This window comes from Sphaeramia orbicularis, chromosome 8, assembly GCF_902148855.1.
Source record: "Sphaeramia orbicularis chromosome 8, fSphaOr1.1, whole genome shotgun sequence".
Lineage (NCBI taxonomy): Eukaryota > Metazoa > Chordata > Actinopteri > Kurtiformes > Apogonidae > Sphaeramia > Sphaeramia orbicularis.
Genome location: NC_043964.1, coordinates 41,366,293 through 41,385,038, shown reverse-complemented (window position 1 = coordinate 41,385,038; position 18,746 = coordinate 41,366,293). Strand labels below are relative to the sequence as shown.

At 41.6% G+C, this 18,746-nt stretch overlaps 1 protein-coding gene across 1 annotated transcript; it reads right to left on the bottom strand.

Moving 5' to 3' along the window:
- Window positions 1-3,574: 3,574 nt before the first annotated feature.
- On the bottom strand, window positions 3,575-7,898 carry actb2 (actin, beta 2). Its single transcript, XM_030140320.1, has 6 exons — window positions 7,766-7,898; window positions 6,209-6,338; window positions 5,682-5,921; window positions 4,820-5,258; window positions 4,532-4,713; window positions 3,575-4,432 (listed from the first exon to the last, which is right to left on the bottom strand). Exons 2-6 carry the CDS (start codon window positions 6,329-6,331, stop codon window positions 4,289-4,291), a joined length of 1,128 nt encoding a protein of 375 aa, XP_029996180.1. The 5' UTR covers window positions 6,332-6,338; window positions 7,766-7,898; the 3' UTR covers window positions 3,575-4,288.
- Between the last annotated feature and the right edge of the window lie 10,848 nt (window positions 7,899-18,746).

Below are 18,746 nucleotides of genomic sequence, written 5' to 3'. Positions count from 1 at the left end.
CAGTGGTGTGTTGGCTTCTCAGAGTGATACTAAAATCTAAAGAATATCCTTGTCTTCCTTGTGTCTTGTGTTTCACAATGTTGTCTTCTGTTCCTCTAGTCTATTTGTCAGTCTTAGGTGTGCAGTGTATTTCATTTGACTGACAAGAAACACATGACCCAGATTAAAAATGACCCAACAGATCAGCTTTCACAGTATTGACTGACAGAAACATCAGCCTGTATCTTGTGTCGGTCAGTCAAATAAATAATATTCACTATTGTGCAGAAGGGCTGTGTTACCTTCACTGAACATGTCGCCCTCAGTTGGAGGCAAATCCCTGTGAGGCCTACAAAGAAGAGGACTTACTATCTTTGAATATGATCTATTCTTTTCTGCTGGCCTCCTTCTGTCAGCTGTGGTAGCCTTCTATTTGCCTTTCACCTAGTTTAGAAGCCAAAAAGACTCAGTTAGTCCAGCGGCCCCATCTGTTGGAAGAAGATAAGAACTGCAGTCAGGGGTCGACAGAGTGACCTGAGCAATGGAGCTGCTGCAAAGCGGCACAGCTGTAGTAAATGGAGGAACGCTGTAAGCCTCATTTTCTGACAAATTGGTCCCCCTCTGCGTCGTCTCTCAGGGGAAGACATTGTGCTGTAACAGACATTTTTAGACGGAGGAGTCGGAGTGCCTCATTCACAAACACCTGCAGTGCTCACACCTGCAGGCGTGCACAGTCAACATACACTCAAGTGCACGGTAACCTCGACAAGCACAGAAAAAATGAACGTCGCTGCATGCACACTTGATCACTCACACACACGGTTCAGTACATTACCAGCCCTGTATACACACACACACACACACACACACACACACACACACACACACACACACACACAGTTTTCCTGCCAGTGAGTGTTTTGCTGGCGTGGCAGTAAAAGGATATCAGAGGGAAGCAGTCTCAGCAGAATCACAGGGGAGCTGCAGTGAGATGGAATAAATTTCCAATACCAAACACACTTGATCTTCAGCGTGTATGTGAATGCAGCAGGCTGTCAGAATGCAGCCTGGCTTAATGGATGCATATATGAATTCATATGGTGTGCAAACGCATGCTTGGGTATGCACAGGCCTTGTGTGCTCTACAGGCTCATCATATATCATCAGGTGCCACTGTGCAGACCAGAATGTTGCACGAAACTGGGGCGGTCGGACTAATGGACACGGAATGACTTTGGTTAGCGTGATCTGTTGTGTGGTGTCATACACAGAAACACGATAGGCTGCATAGGACGTCAAGGGTGGGGCTGGGCCATCTATCTTATCCCCTTTCATCTGCTGGATATGCAAATGCAGCTTCTGAAAAGGACAGGATATGGCAGAGAACACTGTCACCATTCTAGGAGAGAGAAACATCAACAGTGTTTTTCATATATATTCGTATGTTTTTGCTACAGTTAGACATAATCCTTCTAAATGTCCTACATTCTGTCTAGTTTATCTTTCAAGTAGCTCAGTAACACAAGATAAATACCCGGCATGCACCGTGTTCATACAAATGAACATGTAAAAAGGATGGCCATGTGAACATTCAGGAGACACACCTCAGTTTTTAGCAGCCATAACACTCAGTTATGAAATAGAGCTTTAGCTCCATCTGCTGTTTAAACTGTACAACTGCAGGCATACTACAGTGACGTTTGGAAGGCTAATAGTACTTCCACTAACTACACTTTATGTGTAATTATTCAAAATGTTTATTTTGCGTTGTAATGTGTTGGTCTGTTTGTACATTTTAATGTGTGTGTTGTTTTATATATGTTATATACAGTCTTATTGTTCTTTTGGGAGTGTTTGAGTCAAACAGAATGGACTCGAATTCATATACACATAAAAACTTTCTCCACAGACACAAGATTTTTATGACTTTTCTTTGTTAAGTTATATTTCACCATACACCAACCATTTCACAAACAGTCTGTGAACTTATGATTCCATCAAGAAAGTGTGATTGCAGTTCCTGAGATACCCGAAGACCAAAAAAACAAAAAAAAAAGCTTTTCGTAGTAATGTTACAATAAGTGCCTGAGCTGAGCTCCTTCTGTATCCTTTGACATTCCTGACCTTTTAGTTCATTATTTTACACCCTGTCAGCTGAATCAGGTAACACTGCTGCAAATAGGTCACCATAAACCCTGAAGCACACAGACACAGATAAATGTAAACAGATAGGACTTACTGAGATGTTTCATATGGAAGCAGACATGTGCACACAGCGTACGTGAATTGCTTTTGAAGCCAGTTCAAATTTTTAAAAAAGGCATAGAAGCACAATTTAATCGGAATAAGCTTTGAATGAGCTATGACAGTTGAACATCAGATCTAGCTATGCTTTTAATTTACTCTTTGTATAACTCATTTTATTCTGAGGTTCGAGCTGATGTTTAAATATTGAAAAACAAAAAAAAAAACAAAAAAACAAAAAAAAAGACCAGGTGGTAGCAGAAGAGGGGTTTACCTCCAGAGCAGATTCATGCTGATATGGTTTCCACATCGGGGTATGGTACTCCTACATTACAAAACATGTGGCTAAAAAGAAATATTGAAATGAGGCATAATCTATCATCAAGGAGTATTTCTACTCTTTAGATGAAAACCTCTATATGAGGAAGATTAATGTAGATGACTCGAGGGGCCCTCAGAGGAGGATATGTAGAAAAATAACCCACAACCTCAAGACCTCAGTTGTAAGATTAGATGAGGAGCCCTTAAAGAAGATTAGATTATTAAATTCTATTAATGGTGTTTAATTTGTCCTAAATATGAAATCATCACATCATAAGATGCAGAGTATGTGAACTGTGTTAGTGAATAAAGGAAAAATAAGCTCTGATTAGATTTAGTATGCTCATAACAAGTCTGTTCCAAGTAAAAACAGAACCTTTTCTTGGCTGTTTGTCACGAGTTCTATCATAATCCCCTGTAACTCATGAGCTCATCTTCTGGCTGCCATATTCACCTCAAATTGAACACATTGTAAGTGTACTTTAACCCTCACACTTCAGGGTTCAGATTTTGCTTAATTTGTAGATTAAGACCTTTTAACCAGTTCACTGAATGGACCTGCATGTTTGAAAAGAACCCCTGCAGTAGTAAACATGCACTCAGAACTGACTTCTGAACAGTTTGAGGAAAAAAAGCCCACCTTTAGCAAAAAGATGGCAGTCATGGTAGAAGACTTAACTGCCATGAATGAAACTAGGCCTGAGACTATGCAGTCACATTTAGTGCTGCAGAGAAATGCATTTAACTTGATCTCAACACTGAAAGTTTATGCATCCAAAAATCAGTAATTTGAGTGGTTTACATGACTATTTTAGCAGTAACTGGTCTCTTTATTCTCATCCGAGCTCTTGTAGAGTTCAATCTAGTCAATTCAACAGGTAGCTCAGTGATATTAAGTGAGGAAAAGCCATATGAGACAAGTCAGTTGATTAAGTTGTCATACCATAGTCAACCTGTTGCATTTTCTGAGTTTAATAACCTCAAAAGGTACAGTCTGATAAACACTGATATTAAAGACAAACAACAGTGATGTCGGAACACATGTGCACTTTTATTGGGATTGTTTAGTCAGTGTACAGGTTGGCCCCACCGGTCTGGCACCCCATGTTATCCCATCACTTCGAGACCCCTGCCCCACCACCCCGGGGATGAAACCTCCAATAGGGGGAAGAAGAGGTCACGATTGGGTTTTGCATAACAAAAACAAAAAAATTAACAGGACCAAGATATTTTTAAGGCTGAAAGTACAAAAAACCCAGACATAATTTACATACAAGCGATACTACAACCATGTTTAAGTATGCGCCAACCACTGGGCAGCCTTCACAGAGGCGAATACGTGTCTGAACAATGCAGTTAACATTTGGAATCATGTGTCTGAACAATGCAGTTAACAAACATTTGGAATGACTCAAAGAAAAAAAAATAACACAAAATGTACATTTTTTTAAGTCCCCAGATGCAACTGCAGTAGCTTGGGGTGCATTTTTAAACCTAGCCAAAACATTACTGTATCCTTCAATTACTGTTACCTTCAGTTACTGTATTCTCAATTACTGTATCCTTCACTTCCAGTTTTTAAAATCCTGAGTCAAGCGCCAAAAATAACTGAAGCCATGCCAATGAGTTGGTCATCTAGGCTCTGCGCCTGAGTGTGTATGAGAAATGTGTGGTGTGTGGTTGTTTTGCACAGAGCTGAAGTTGTTGGGCATTTGGTTGGGGAGGGGGAGGAGGAAAAGTCTGTTTAGAAGCATTTGCGGTGGACGATGGAGGGGCCAGACTCATCGTACTCCTGCTTGCTGATCCACATCTGCTGGAAGGTGGAAAGAGAGGCCAGGATGGAGCCTCCGATCCAGACAGAGTATTTACGCTCTGGTGGGGCAATGATCTGTAGGCAGAAGAGGCAAAAAAAATATGCATTTAGAGACCAAGAATTGCTCAAATGCTAAACATTTTACAGGATCCAATGTGCTGCAACTCAGCTCACCTTGATCTTCATGGTGGATGGGGCCAGGGCTGTGATCTCCTTCTGCATCCTGTCAGCAATGCCGGGGTACATGGTGGTACCTCCAGAAAGCACAGTGTTGGCGTACAGATCCTTACGGATGTCGACGTCGCACTTCATGATGCTGTTGTAGGTGGTCTCGTGGATTCCGCAGGACTCCATACCTGAGTACAGATACATATTTGTTAGCAGGAGAAGTGGCCACACAGAGGTTTAGGGTATTCAAGATTGATAAGACTATATATACACACACTATGCTGGGAAACATACCGAGGAAGGAAGGCTGGAAGAGGGCCTCTGGGCAACGGAACCTCTCATTGCCAATGGTGATGACCTGACCGTCGGGCAGCTCATAGCTCTTCTCCAGGGAGGAGGAGGAGGCAGCAGTGCCCATCTCCTGCTCGAAGTCCAGGGCGACGTAGCACAGCTTCTCCTTGATGTCACGCACGATTTCCCTCTCAGCTGTGGTAGTGAAGGAGTAGCCACGCTCTGTCAGGATCTTCATGAGGTAGTCTGTGAGGTCGCGACCGGCCAAGTCCAGACGCAGGATGGCGTGGGGCAGGGCGTAGCCCTCATAGATGGGCACTGTGTGGGTCACACCATCACCGGAGTCCATGACAATACCGGTGGTACGACCAGAGGCATACAGGGACAGCACAGCCTGGATGGCAACGTACATGGCGGGGGTGTTGAAGGTCTCAAACATGATCTGCAAAAGACGAAACAACAGTTTAGTATAGTCACTCATATCAAAGGGCATTAAGCAGCTGTGGTCACTGCACTCACTACATGCGTTAGAGTGAGGCTCAGAGGGAACGTTAGTAGAAAAAAGGTGCAGAAAAGTCAACATTCCTTCACACTTGTGCATGTCAGGTGTCATTAGATGCTTATCTATTGACTTTGTAAACATTTAGACACAAGTTTAGATATGCACACAGTCAAGAGACCTGTTGATGATAGATCATCTTATAGGAGAGAGGTCCTGGAGAAGAGGAGGAGGAAGGAGCATGTGAGAATAGAATTGAGAAGGAAACCCAAGAGGAAATGAGGTAACCATTGTTAGATCAATACCAATTTATACTGTTTGCCTAAACCTATGAGTTCAGCTAAAAATGTTTAGAATGGGTTGTACCTGGGTCATCTTCTCCCTGTTGGCTTTAGGGTTCAGAGGGGCTTCTGTGAGCAGGACTGGGTGCTCCTCAGGGGCAACTCTCAGCTCATTGTAGAAGGTGTGATGCCAGATCTTCTCCATGTCATCCCAGTTGGTGACAATACCGTGCTCAATGGGGTACTTCAGAGTCAGGATACCTCTCTTGCTCTGGGCTTCATCACCAACGTAGCTGTCTTTCTGGCCCATACCCACCATCACTCCCTAGACAAAGATAGCAAAAAAAAAGTGTTAATCTACATACATTAGAATGGAATTTACATATTAGAAGTGCATAGCTCTGTAAACCTAACCATCAACCCTTGCATAGAGGGTTACCATAAATTTCAGAACTTTAATAGTTCAATAGAACTGAATGTCCTTTTAGCAGGTTCAAGTAACAGATTTTGGAAATTAAATTTAAGAATTTCAGGTATAATTTTAAGTCGTTTAAATTTTTAAATTAGTACAGTATAAGAATGTGACTAATGAAAGTTAAGGGCATCACCCACCTGATGCCTGGGGCGACCGACGATGGAGGGGAAGACAGCACGTGGGGCGTCGTCTCCGGCGAATCCGGCTTTGCACATACCGGATCCGTTGTCAACAACGAGTGCGGCGATTTCATCTTCCATGGCTGAACTATTGAGGAAAGAAAAATGCGTTAATATTAGTCTCACATCCGCACACATCTGTACAACAGCGACCGTGCGACTTAAAACCTCACTTCCTGTTAACTCACTGCAGCAGTTTACAAGCTTAGCCGCTGGGTGGAGCTCGCGCCCCACATTCCGACCCAGCCAGACAAAAGGAAGTGCGCTGCATTCTGTTATTACCATATAAGGACATGGTTGGGTTTTGAGCAGCTTTGCGGCTACTGGCGCCATGGCGCGCGGCCAGAGCACAGAGGAGAACATTCGACATTATCAGACCCGGTGCCGCGCGACCACTCCCTATGGGCCACTACAGGTCCTCCATCGACCGACACTCCCAGCGGCGCACATTAAACCGCTCTACTATACTTTTAACCAACATTTACTTTAATGTCACTGCGTCACGGTTAGCCTCAGCCACTTCATTCATTGCACACCGGCATCACCACCAATTGCTCACATCATTACCACCATTTTCAACTTTTAGTCTGACTGCTGGGCGAGTACAAAAAATATATATCTGTAGTTGCATAATGAACTTATGTTGACTCATGAAAAAGGCCATAAGTCCTTGACAGTTGTTCCATTTCTTGAAAGCCACGCCTTTTCTGAGACTGGTTTTTCATTCGCCTTTGACCACTTTTCTGCGTTCAGGCTGAAAAGCCACGATTTCCTGTAAAGAAAGGTCCTCTGAAAGAAAGCCACTTGTCAATTTATGCTTTAAGCAGGCCCGGTATTCTTGATTTTCATTTACATTTAGAGTAACGTTAATAAAAGCAGTTACTAAGATAATTTAAAGAGTGGGCACGCCCATGCAGGTACTAAATACCCCCATAAGAGAATTATTAAAAATTATTCCCAACTAAAGAGGATGCTAGCATGGTGTGGCTATGCTAATATGCTAAAGTAGGTCACACCCCGCCGCATCGAGCGCACAAAGGGAGCAGCCGGGTCCAGACGACCTCAACTCAAAAGCCTCCTCTTTCCTACTTTGCCGGTAAAGAGACGCAAGCCCAGATTGAAAACCCGATGCTGTTACACAACTGGAGAAGGACAAACATAGTTGGAGTACGATCGTTAACGTAAAAGGTAATATTTAACCATAAGCCGGCTACAGAATCTAAAAGCACCTGTGAGATTGGTTTATCGATCTCCAACCACCATCACCACGATATGCACTTGAAGAGTACATGCAAGATTCAGATACCAGTGCCCATTTTGTCGAGTTTATTCAAATTTGTTCATTTAGCAGCACATAGGCATGACAGGACAAAGAACCTCGTGGTCAATGCCATATACTGAATTGAATATAATACATTTCAGAAGCAGTAATCAGAAACAACAATTATACTAGTTGTTACTTAATAAATTATGCTAATATGAGTCTTCTGTTAGTAAAGATTTAGCCATTCTTACCTTTGGGTGGGGGGCTTTTCGCTTTAAGGGAATCGGTTTCAGGCAAATGATATCCCGCACAGGCTGTGTGTGACGGCGCTCAGAGTGAATCCGTTATCTGTGGGCGCTTGTTTTTTATACCGCGTCAGCTGCCCGGCTCTAGCCATAAAAGGTAAACTTTCGGAATTGCGCCCTCTGATTGGTCCAGCGTCATACACTGGGGCACGTCGCGTGCACGCTGTGGTGCACTGACCGCTCGCGATTTGAGGGACAGAGAGAGAGAGAGAGGGAGGCGATAATAGCAAAGGATTGGAGAAAATAAAAGGGAAGGGATTGATGTTGTGAGGGCTAGCAAGCTTAATCCCTTGACAAAGTGTTTTATATACAGGTTAAAAGCCTTATATAAACTTTTATGTTTGATTATACCTTCAGTGGGCCTCATCGGTGCAACCGGACATATATGTTTCAGTAACTGGAAGGCCATAGCACCAGCCAGGACTCCTCCCAGATTAGGCCCAAGACTTCCATTCGAATACACTTCATGCCCACATTTGTCTAGAGTCATGACCGTTTGTCTTCGATTCAAGCCTATGCATGTTGCTGTGCTGTCCGTGTTGAAAACCAGCTGTAAGCTCAGCGGGAGTCACAGTCACTGCATCACCAGTTCAAACACATGACACACATAACACAAGCAGGGTGGTGGAGCTGCCCTGCCACAGGCTGGGGAATGACCACTTAATGTAGGCCACCCCCTTCCCAGTGTTCCCTGATAATCCAAGTATTGGTCTGACTGTGGTTTTTGACTACTGGGGCTCTAGCTGGTTGTTGAACTTTTTTCCTCTTGTTTTCTTTAGACACAGGTGGTGTTTTAGAGGGGAGATGACTAGCTGGCATTCAATGAAACATTAAAACCTGAGACTTAAACAGGCCTTGACCAGAGAAAATGTATTGTGATAAAAAGTAAAATATATACAATGAAAACAGATTGCAAGCTTTACACTCCTGTTTCAGCCTACACTATTTCAGTAGTGTAAGATAGGCGGAACTTTGTCCCACTCTCAAGCAAAATATAAAACACTATAATTTCTGGAGATAAACTAATAATCATCTTTGACCTCCAGTTTGAACGAGAAATATTCTTTGGTTTGCTATTTTTTCTTCATTATTAATCATGCTCTGGTGTGTTTGTTCTTTACTGTCATTCACATCATCTTTAATGCAGCCCAAATTACATATCTTTTAGAATTTGTCTGGGCTTGCATGCCAGTAAAGTTTCTATTGTTGATTTTTTTCTTTTAACCACATAAAGGATTCATAAGACACCTAACTAGTGTCATCATGAACTATGACTTGTATGCCTACTTTTCAGCTTCTTCCCTTTTCCATCTCTGTTTATTTCCCATTTCTCTGTTTCCCCCATCTTTATCTTACTCATCTATACTCCATTCATTCCTGCCCCCCACTACTCTTTAATGTCTTCATAATATATAACACATGTTGTAGTCTTGTGCATTCTTACACCATGAGTGTATACACCAGCTTACTTTTAAATCTCATTTAAAGCCATGTAAATCTCGAACTGTGGTAGCGGTGGTGCCCTATTCTTCAGTGAGAAAAGCTGCAACTTCATCTCTTCCTCCTTTGCCACTTCCTTTCCCCCTTCTCTTGAATCAACTCCTCCACATCTGTTTTTTCACATTTTCATCACTTCCGTATCTCTATTCATGCTACTAGTGGACTTTAAATGGACTTTAATAGTGTTGTCACATGCTCATATAATCCCTTTAAATTTGTACTATCTCTGAAAAAATTATAACCTTTAATACATGAAAACATAACAATGGCTTATGTGACTGCCCCCTAACCCCTACAGATTCCAAGGGGTTTGTTCTGTTACATGCATTTTTAACTCTCTGGCTTTGCTCTTGTACACAAACCATTATTCAGTGACTAAAACCATAAAATAACATGCCAACCATTCAGTCAAGACTCATACATCTAATCATGTTGAGTCAGAGCTGGGACTACATTGTGAAAGGCTTTTTACCGAGTCAACGCATACAGCATTTGCTTAGGGAAGGAAGAGTGATGGTGGATCAAAGGTCTAATGGGCCCACGTATTGATTTACAGGCGTTAAATCACAGTCAGGGTCAAATCCTAAACCGAGATTATCCTGCCCCAACATATATCAGCCTGAATTCTTTTATAACTGGTAGTAAACTCCAGACATGAGTTTTGAACTGAAACTAGAGGATTGTTTCTTCATACTGATGCTTTGATGGCGTAAACAGGGATTGGTTAGAAAATGTTTAAACTGGTTTTGAGGGAGTGCCTCTGGACGGTTCAGGTTGATAGTGCGTGTGTGAGGAAGTGATTCATTGTTTTACCTCAGGGCGAAAGACGAAAAATGTAATGGTGTGACACATTCTGTCATCCTTTAATTCCCTCTTAAAGAAGTTTGAATCAAGACATCTAAGTGGGAAAAGAAGTCAGGTTTGTTTTGTCTCACTGTGTAAATGTGTTGGTGGCTTAGATTAGCAGGACTGTGTATATACATGTGTTTATGTGTATGGCTGAGTGAAAGTGAGAGGTCTCTGGGTAAGTGGTTTGTTGTCAACACTCTGTAGTAGGAATTTCTACAAGCCAAGTGCTTGGAATACTGTCCTGGGAAGACTCCTCTCACGTATCATAACAGTGTGTGTGTGTTTACAACCTGGGTGCCAGCGCAATGCAAGTTGAACTACGGCCTTCTTGCCAAGGCCCTTAGAGCAATAAAACCACCACATGAATTTTGCTGAGGATTTTTCATGTAGACAGAAGTTTATACATAGCTACTTAAGGTGTTGTGTATAATGACTGTTACTATGAGTAGTGGTGGTCTAAATAGACCATTTGTCAAAGTAAGTGACACTTTAAGGAGAGCAACAAGTGGAAACTAGAAGTTTAAACCTGCCATTTAGAGTCAGGGAGAATTAGGGAGGGTCACTGTTACAGCTTCTGAAAATGACTGTAATTTAGTCACAAAAAAACTGTCCACTTTGACAAAAACACTTTATCTGTGCACTGGGTACATCAGTGACAGGACATTTAGTAGTTCAAGTGAGGGGATACTTGCGGTGTCAAACATGTTTTAGTCAATTGAATTGTTAAGCTATCAGCCTTTTAGTACTAAATGTTACCACCCACTTTTTTAATTTATGGGGTGAAAATCACAGAATAAAAATAGTACTGACATGGGTTAAATGTATGCAATGAAAGTGGTTCATATTCCAGTCTGTGAGGCTTCTTTTGTGACTTTCACATTTGAAGGCTCACTGCACAAACAGGTGTTGGTAGCACTGTAAGTACACAAAGTGTACTTGACAACAACACAACCATAGCAATATAATGATTCACTAGCTTATTCAAATCATGGAGCTTGTTCTTTCTTGTTTGACAGTACTTGTTCAAGAAGTACATGTACTGTCTCCAGGCCTTCAAACATGACCTGATTATCACTGAATAAATCTAACCATGAATGTATCCCCTACTGAAAAATGCAGCCAAACACTTCACAGCTGAGTCCATGTTCCATCTACTGTCATTCACCTCTCAAAGACAGTTCAATATATTAACAGGAGGATCTGTGGAGTGAACCACCAACTTTGCAGTTTATGGACATGTACTTCCTGATCCACAGCTGCCCCAATGAAACTTGAAGATGAATCGAGATATACAGTATGTACCAAGCTGCTACATTTTGAACAGGGACATAGTTGTTTGTTGATGCAAGCTCATCCACTAAATCCATTGTTAGTCTGTACATTGACTTCCGTGTAGGGGCCATAGGTTGTTTTTCAGCAAAAATCCTTATGCTCACTCCTAATTTCTTCAGTGCCTCTTCTCTGTTCCTCTTCAGTGGCAACAGCGTTCTCTTGCTAAATGGCAGCATCAAGACATGACTATCTCCCAGTACAACACAGATTCCACACAAATGTAGCTTTAGCATTATCGAACCTCAGTCACTCACAAAAGGATAGTTAATATTATCTTGGTGAACCCAGCTCAACATACTTTACAAAAAGTCATGCATATACAAAACAACAATTTGCTATGTCAATGTTTTTTGCACCTTTCGCAGCCTTGAATTAAAACTAAAATGATCCCACTGACTTCTTTTGCTTACAGGCTGACATCAGGCATTGCCATAGCCATGTGACAAGTCATTTAGTTATTCATTTACCACAGCAGCACGTGTGTTTATATACATATATGGACATGTGATTCAAAGGTCGAAGGATTTTTAATGACAACAGCTAATCATAACCGAATGCTATCTTTGTTGACGCTGCATATGTGAGTGATTCAAAGCTTTACTTATATTGAAGTGAGTGTATGTGTGAGCTGAAGGTCAAAAGCAGCCTTGACTTTTCACTGACTTCCTCCCAGCCTTGTCTTCTCCGTAATAGCAAACAATTCATTTTCAGGGCAGGTGGAGTCCAAGCAAACATTTAACCTTTCAAATGTTTACCAGGGGGTTGGAGCTTGTGATGCTATCAGTTCAGGTTTTTCTCTTCAAGTAAAGTAACTAAAACATCAAAAGCAACTGGTGAGGAGCAGCAACACACAAGAAACAGCCACTCCCTGTGTAACTAAAGCCATCCCACCATGACTTCCTGTTCCTTTAAAGAGTGAAGATGCCGCAAGTTTCTTGCTACTCTCAACTTAAGATGGCTACATCCTCTCCACTCTATCTCCATTTACAATGTCTTGTCTTCATCTTACCTTTCCTGTTGTTATTCATGTTGAGGGAATTTGATATTCAATATGTATGGAAGGGGTATTTTGGTGTGTGAATGGGTGTGTGTTTGTGGGGGAGGGGAAGGTAACCATGAAAGGCCTGGTAAAACTGGCCATAGGGGGTGGACATGAATACTACTTCTATTATCCCCGCACACACAGAACAACATCTGCTGCCTTTCCTCGAACTGCTTCTAGAGTGCAAAGATTGCAGCTCAATACAAAAAACATTAGTTGCAATTAGCCTTGAGTGAAGCTGAAACTTAAGGCTTGGAAGTACAGACGTTCACAGAAGAAGGAGCAATGATGGTGAGATGAGAACAAGAGGTAGACGGGAAGTGATGATGATGCACAATGTTTTGTGTCATCTTGGAAATGACTGGGTTATGTCAGTCATTCACTCAAGTGCCATTCTTGCATCATTGCATAGCTAAACATGGGTGTAAGAGCATGTAGTAAGAGGGGTCAAGGGGTCGATGAACGCAGTAATTTTGGGATTTTTGTCCGTGGATGTACAGTCTAGTAGTTTAGAAATATCTTTTACTGAATGGCACTAAAGCTGTGCAGTTTCTTTCTTTCTTTCTTACACTCCACTAGTAGCATGTTGAGCAGGCATTATTTCCATCCCCTCGTTGCTCCACACAAAGTGACCAGCTGACCAATTGTTTGCCATCTGTGACTTGGTCATAGTTTTCAGACAGGGGAAACCCTATTCACTACTCGTCCCTCAGCCCCTTCCTGCCCTCCCTCCCTCTCTGCTCTAAGTCGGTGATAAAGCTCATAGATTGGTTGTCTGCAGCGTCATTGATCCGCGGGTCGCCGTGGTGACAGTCTTGACTCCAAGGCACGGGCCAGTTACCAGCTGTGTGTGTGTGTCTTGTGTGTGCCTGCCAGCTGGCTTATTCGTGCTCCGATTGGATTAGCTTCCCATTTACGGCCCAAATGGATCCTTAACTCCAACCCCCACTTCTTAAGACACACACACACACATACACACACATACACACACAAACACACATATGCACACAGTTTGCTATGTCCCATCATGAGATCCAGAGTATCTAATGTCATTTATCAGTCCATGAAACTGCGTTTTCAGGACATGTAAATTTATCAGTTTGTTTGACCCAAATCAAGTAACGTAGTGCAGATTACAAAGCACATGTTACTGTGACGACATGAACACATTTCAGTTAACTTACACACTTGGCACTTTTTCTTTTATATCTGTGTCACAGCTTGTTCTGATCTTGCTCCAGCTACTGGCGTCGCTCTAAGACAAATTCAGTTTGTTAGTGCTGGCTAAACACAAATGCAAAATGTGTTCAGCTAATAATAATAATCGATCAAAGTCCAAAGCGGCATTGTTTGAAAATGGTGCGAAGGACAAGAGTTTTATGGCTGAATCTGATCAAGAGCTTGAAGTGTATAACCCATTTTGCAGGGTTGGTCTTTTGTTAGACAAAGGGCATTTTTCTCTAAGGGCTGAACTAATGGAATAACCACATGCTGCACTTAAGGCTGTGTGGCTTCTTTGAATGGTGTTTCTCATGAAAATACACCAGGCCCTGTGTGCTCATTTCTTTTCTTCCTCTTCCTGCTGTTCTCACCTCACTTCCTTGTGGTGTTCTGTCATCTTATTGGTCTACAGAAGAGGCTGAGGTGGCTATTTAAGGCTATAAGATGCAAAACGGGTCATCTTTAATGGAGAAATGTCAAAGGATGTATCTGTGTTGGATTATTGACATCATCACCATTGCAAACAAGCAAGAATGCATGATCATGAGAGAAATGTCTACGGCTTTGGTTAAGAAGACTGGAAGACTTACACACACACGCACACACACACACACACACACACACACACACACTTCTTATTCACCCCCTGCATGGTGGTGAACCCAGGGAGGCTTATCTGTCCTCTGCCATCTGTCTCTGTCTATGGGAGGGATCCTCTTCCCAGATTGTTATTTGATTGGCTAGTTTAGACATCAAGCTTCTGACTGGCCCCAGCCCCATATTGTACACTTATACTTCCTGATCTTCCGTATTCCATCACTGCCTCCTCATCTGTAAGCGATGGAACGCAGCAAGAGAGAGAGAGAGAGAGAGAGAGAGAGAGAGAGAGAGGTCAACCACCTCCACACGCCCATGCACTTTAGTCTGCAGTCCTTGGTTGTCAGCTCTGTGTGGACATTTCTTATATAACATTACAGCCTTCCTCCTCTGTTTTTTGTTTTCTAATATTCTTTTGTCATTTTGTAATTCTCTATTACCATCTTCCTCTCTGTCTTCGTATGATTGCCCTAATACTGTCAGAATGTGGTAAAAGTGTTGAAAACATAAGACTCTTTAGGACTTTTAGCATTTCTTCACATCCTCTTCTTAGCTCCCTCTTCCTCTCTCCTCTCCTCTTCTCTGCATAGTAACTGAGAGCACCCCCCCCACACCCATTTTCCACAAAAACAACTCCAGTGCTGCAGCGTGCACCCCAGTGCCCCCTGAATTGCTGAGTAAAGTTTGCATGCGTGTGCTGTTGCTTTTTGCTTTGTTGCATTGTGACACCTCTCTCTTTTTTTGTTTTGAGCCAGCGGGCACCATTGTGTGTGTGTGTGTGTGTGTGTGTGTATGCACTACATATTGTTTTGTATAGTGCGATGGTGCTGTTCATTTCTGTTTGCAGTTCCCACCCTTCTCTTCTATCACACTCGCCGTTTGAATGAGCTGCCTGCTCTGCTCTGATTGGCTGCTGGTGGCTGCCATATAAGGACATAGGCCAGCAGTGGGGGAGGCAGGAAGTGGGGTAAAAGGAAGTGGATAGCCGGTTTGTAGAGACTAGCATCAGAATGTGCAGCCTAAAGAGGATTTATAAGAAACTGCCACACCTTTTCTTCATTCCATTTGTTTTTTCATTTACACCATTTCTTAATTTAGAAACAAAATTCTCTTCCTTTTCCCTGCTACAGTTTCTTCTTCACTCATCTCTACTGCTTGTCTTTTTCTTTTTCTTTTGTAGCATTTTTTTTTAACCAATTAACACATTCAGAAACGTGCCACACTCACTCATTGGTGGTACCTGCTGTACTTAAGAGTGCTCCAAGTGTGTGACTGGAAGCCCCTTAATCACTCATGGCAGCGATCTTTCAGCTTAATGCAACAAACACTGGCTTTACTCAACATCCGAGGGTCGGGCAAAGTCCACTCAGAGCTATGCAGCAGCAGTACACGGTGCTGTTGTGCAGCAAAATGTTATATGACTATGATGTAATGTGTTACTGTGAACAAGGAGGGAGAGATCTCTGTTCATTAGAACCAGGCTGCAGATAAACACACACACACACACACACACACACACACACACACACACACACATAGACTTTTAGAGAATTCATAACTACAAACGTACATGTACATTTGGGGTACATTTAGGAGCCAATTCCTGTGTGATTTGAAGCAACAAGTTTTAATTTTGTAAAAGTAATCTATCCAATTACTTTAAAACTCAGATATTTGGTCTATGATACAGTTAACAGTAAACAAATTGGTTGCTTTATTATCTTTGACATAGCATAGCCGCTGAATACACAACAAACTATGCTGCCAACAGTAAAAAGCTGACTCTTGTGATTGACAAACAGGCTTGTGAGTTTGTGACGTCAGCATAGGTCACAAACAGAAACAGACTTACAGATACACTATTGGAACAGTACTGTTTATTGTAGTTATAATAAACCTGCTCAAGGGCTTACAGTGGGGTTTCATGAAAATGATGTGTACCACATTGTATGGTTTCATTGAACACCTATTGGACTTATATATTAATTAGACGATCATCAAAAGTACAAATGAAGGACTATCTTTGGCAAAAACAGTGTCTATAAACATTGGAATATTACAGTTTTGTACCAGAGGCTTAAACGTATTGTATTATGCGGAAAAGTAATATACATGTCATCAAAAGATTTGCTCTGTTTAAATAAACTACAGGCCTGTAAGTTTTTTGTATTCACTATAAAATACCTAAAAAAAATGATTAAGAAAGAGCATTTAGAGCCTAAGCATACATATTTAGCACAGTATGGAAAAATAAAAAAGGAAAGCAATAATATTAATAGTTCCTGTAACTCATATTCCACTGTAGACAGTATGAACATAACACATTTCATGCATTTCAAGTAATTCAACTTCCTGATGTCACATGATTAACATCCCATGATACACTAAGGTTTTAAGTGTCTTCTATTGTGCCCTGATGAAGACTGTGTAGTTGAAAAACATTAGCGATGGTGTCCCTATAGGTAATATAGGATGCTTAGTTTTGTATCTGAATACCTCAGACTTGTTTTCAGCTGTTGTACTTTGCATTACATACTTCTTCATCCATCCATCCATCCATCCATCCATCCATCCATCCATCCATCCATCCATCCATCCATCCATCCATCCATCCAGGCACCTGATTCCTATATATAAATCTACATTTTCTGCTTTTGACCCACTGATGTGTATTAAAAGTTTTTTCTTTCATATTTCATGTTTTCTCAAGTCAATATCATTTCAGTTGTGAATATATTAGACATCCATTCCTTTCATTCAAGCCTGCATCAAATTGCAATTGTAAGGATAGCCATGCTGTGAGTAAAGATGAGATGCTTTTGCAAACATAGAAATCTATATTTGAGCCTCATCCTGTCAGGAAAGGAATTACAATGAGATCACCTGGACTGTGCGCCACTGTTATTACATGTCATCAAGTGACATTTGGAATTATTGATTATACACCATGTAGAAGGCAAATTATTACATATAATAATCATAGAATACCTGGGAACATTTTTTTTTTCACTCGTTTGCAGAATGAAGCCCAAATATGGTCTTAAGATGCCTTATATTGCTATTTCCTCTCATTTGTGATCTGATTGTTTAGTGCTAATAATAGTCATGATTTACAACCCTCTCTTGGTGAGCATGTATCCTGCCGAGGTGTCCAATTGAAGCTTGAAATCTAATGACCACATAATTATTTTTTTTTTTACCTCCATTTGCCTGTAAATCTCTAGTTGTGTGTGTACTATTGTGATTGCAGTGTCATGTGATGTAATGCAGCTTTTGGTTAGAAAATCACAGGCTGTCTGATCCTAATTGTACCTGTGAAATGGCTGTGCCAAAGAAGAGACAGATGTCAACGCTGCCAGTCTATTTTCCCAATCCCCTTCCTCCTCTTTGTCTCTGTTTGTGGGGTTTGTTTATACTTGAATTGGCAGGAGTGTGTGAGGTGGAGGTGTTGGGGGGTGCATTCTTCATTTGTGTGTGTGTATGTCTGTAATTGCTGACCTGGGTGTGTATTAGTGAGGCTGCACCCTCCTGGTTAACACTGACGTCCATAAAAGGAGATCTTTATGTTTGTCACATGACAACAATCTGAGGAATGTAAGACTAAGTCACATGGGACGCCGTTGCAAGGAAATCAGCTTCACCCCCCCTGGGCTGTGAAATTAGGAGTGTGTGTTTGTGTGATTGTGTTTGTCATATTAGGTGTATGTTTCGATTTGAATGTGTTTTCTATGTATAGATCATTCAGGTATCACATGGCCTTTTTATGTGATATCTTTGTACCTTTTTGTGTCTTGCTTTGAATGACTGTATTTGTGTGTTTCAGGTTGTTTGTGATTATAGGGAGATTTCACAGCTCAAGAGATTTCACTTCTCTTGTCACTTGTGTTTCAGTTACTGAAAAATGCAGAGGAGGACGTTCCAGTTTCCTTTGCAGTCAGATGAAAACACCAGCGTATTTGTGTGACGATGGGTTTTGTGGTTCAATTCTGTGAGTATTGAAAAGTTCAGTCCATTCAAAGAACTCTAATAAACAGCAAGTCCGACATGCGTTTCACTTTCATTAGTGAGCAAGAAGCTTGAACAAGTTGTATCAATTACAGGCTCCTGAATTATGCAAAACATCAAAGTAAAAGCCCCTGCATCCTGTTCTACAATATCGCCTTTCTCGTACCACTAAAATACATGGAAGTAGACTGTGTGCTTCTAGAAATACTATATACATGTGTAATATAAAGAAGGAGAAATGAAATTTGCACTTCCTATGCCTCCTACAGCTGTAGCCTCTGTGTGGGCTGCTTGGTGCTGCCTCCTGCAGCGGCCAAATGTCGACTGGAACCACAAGTTTGTCACTTTTTTTCAGTGCACACACAGACTTCCTCTCTGTTC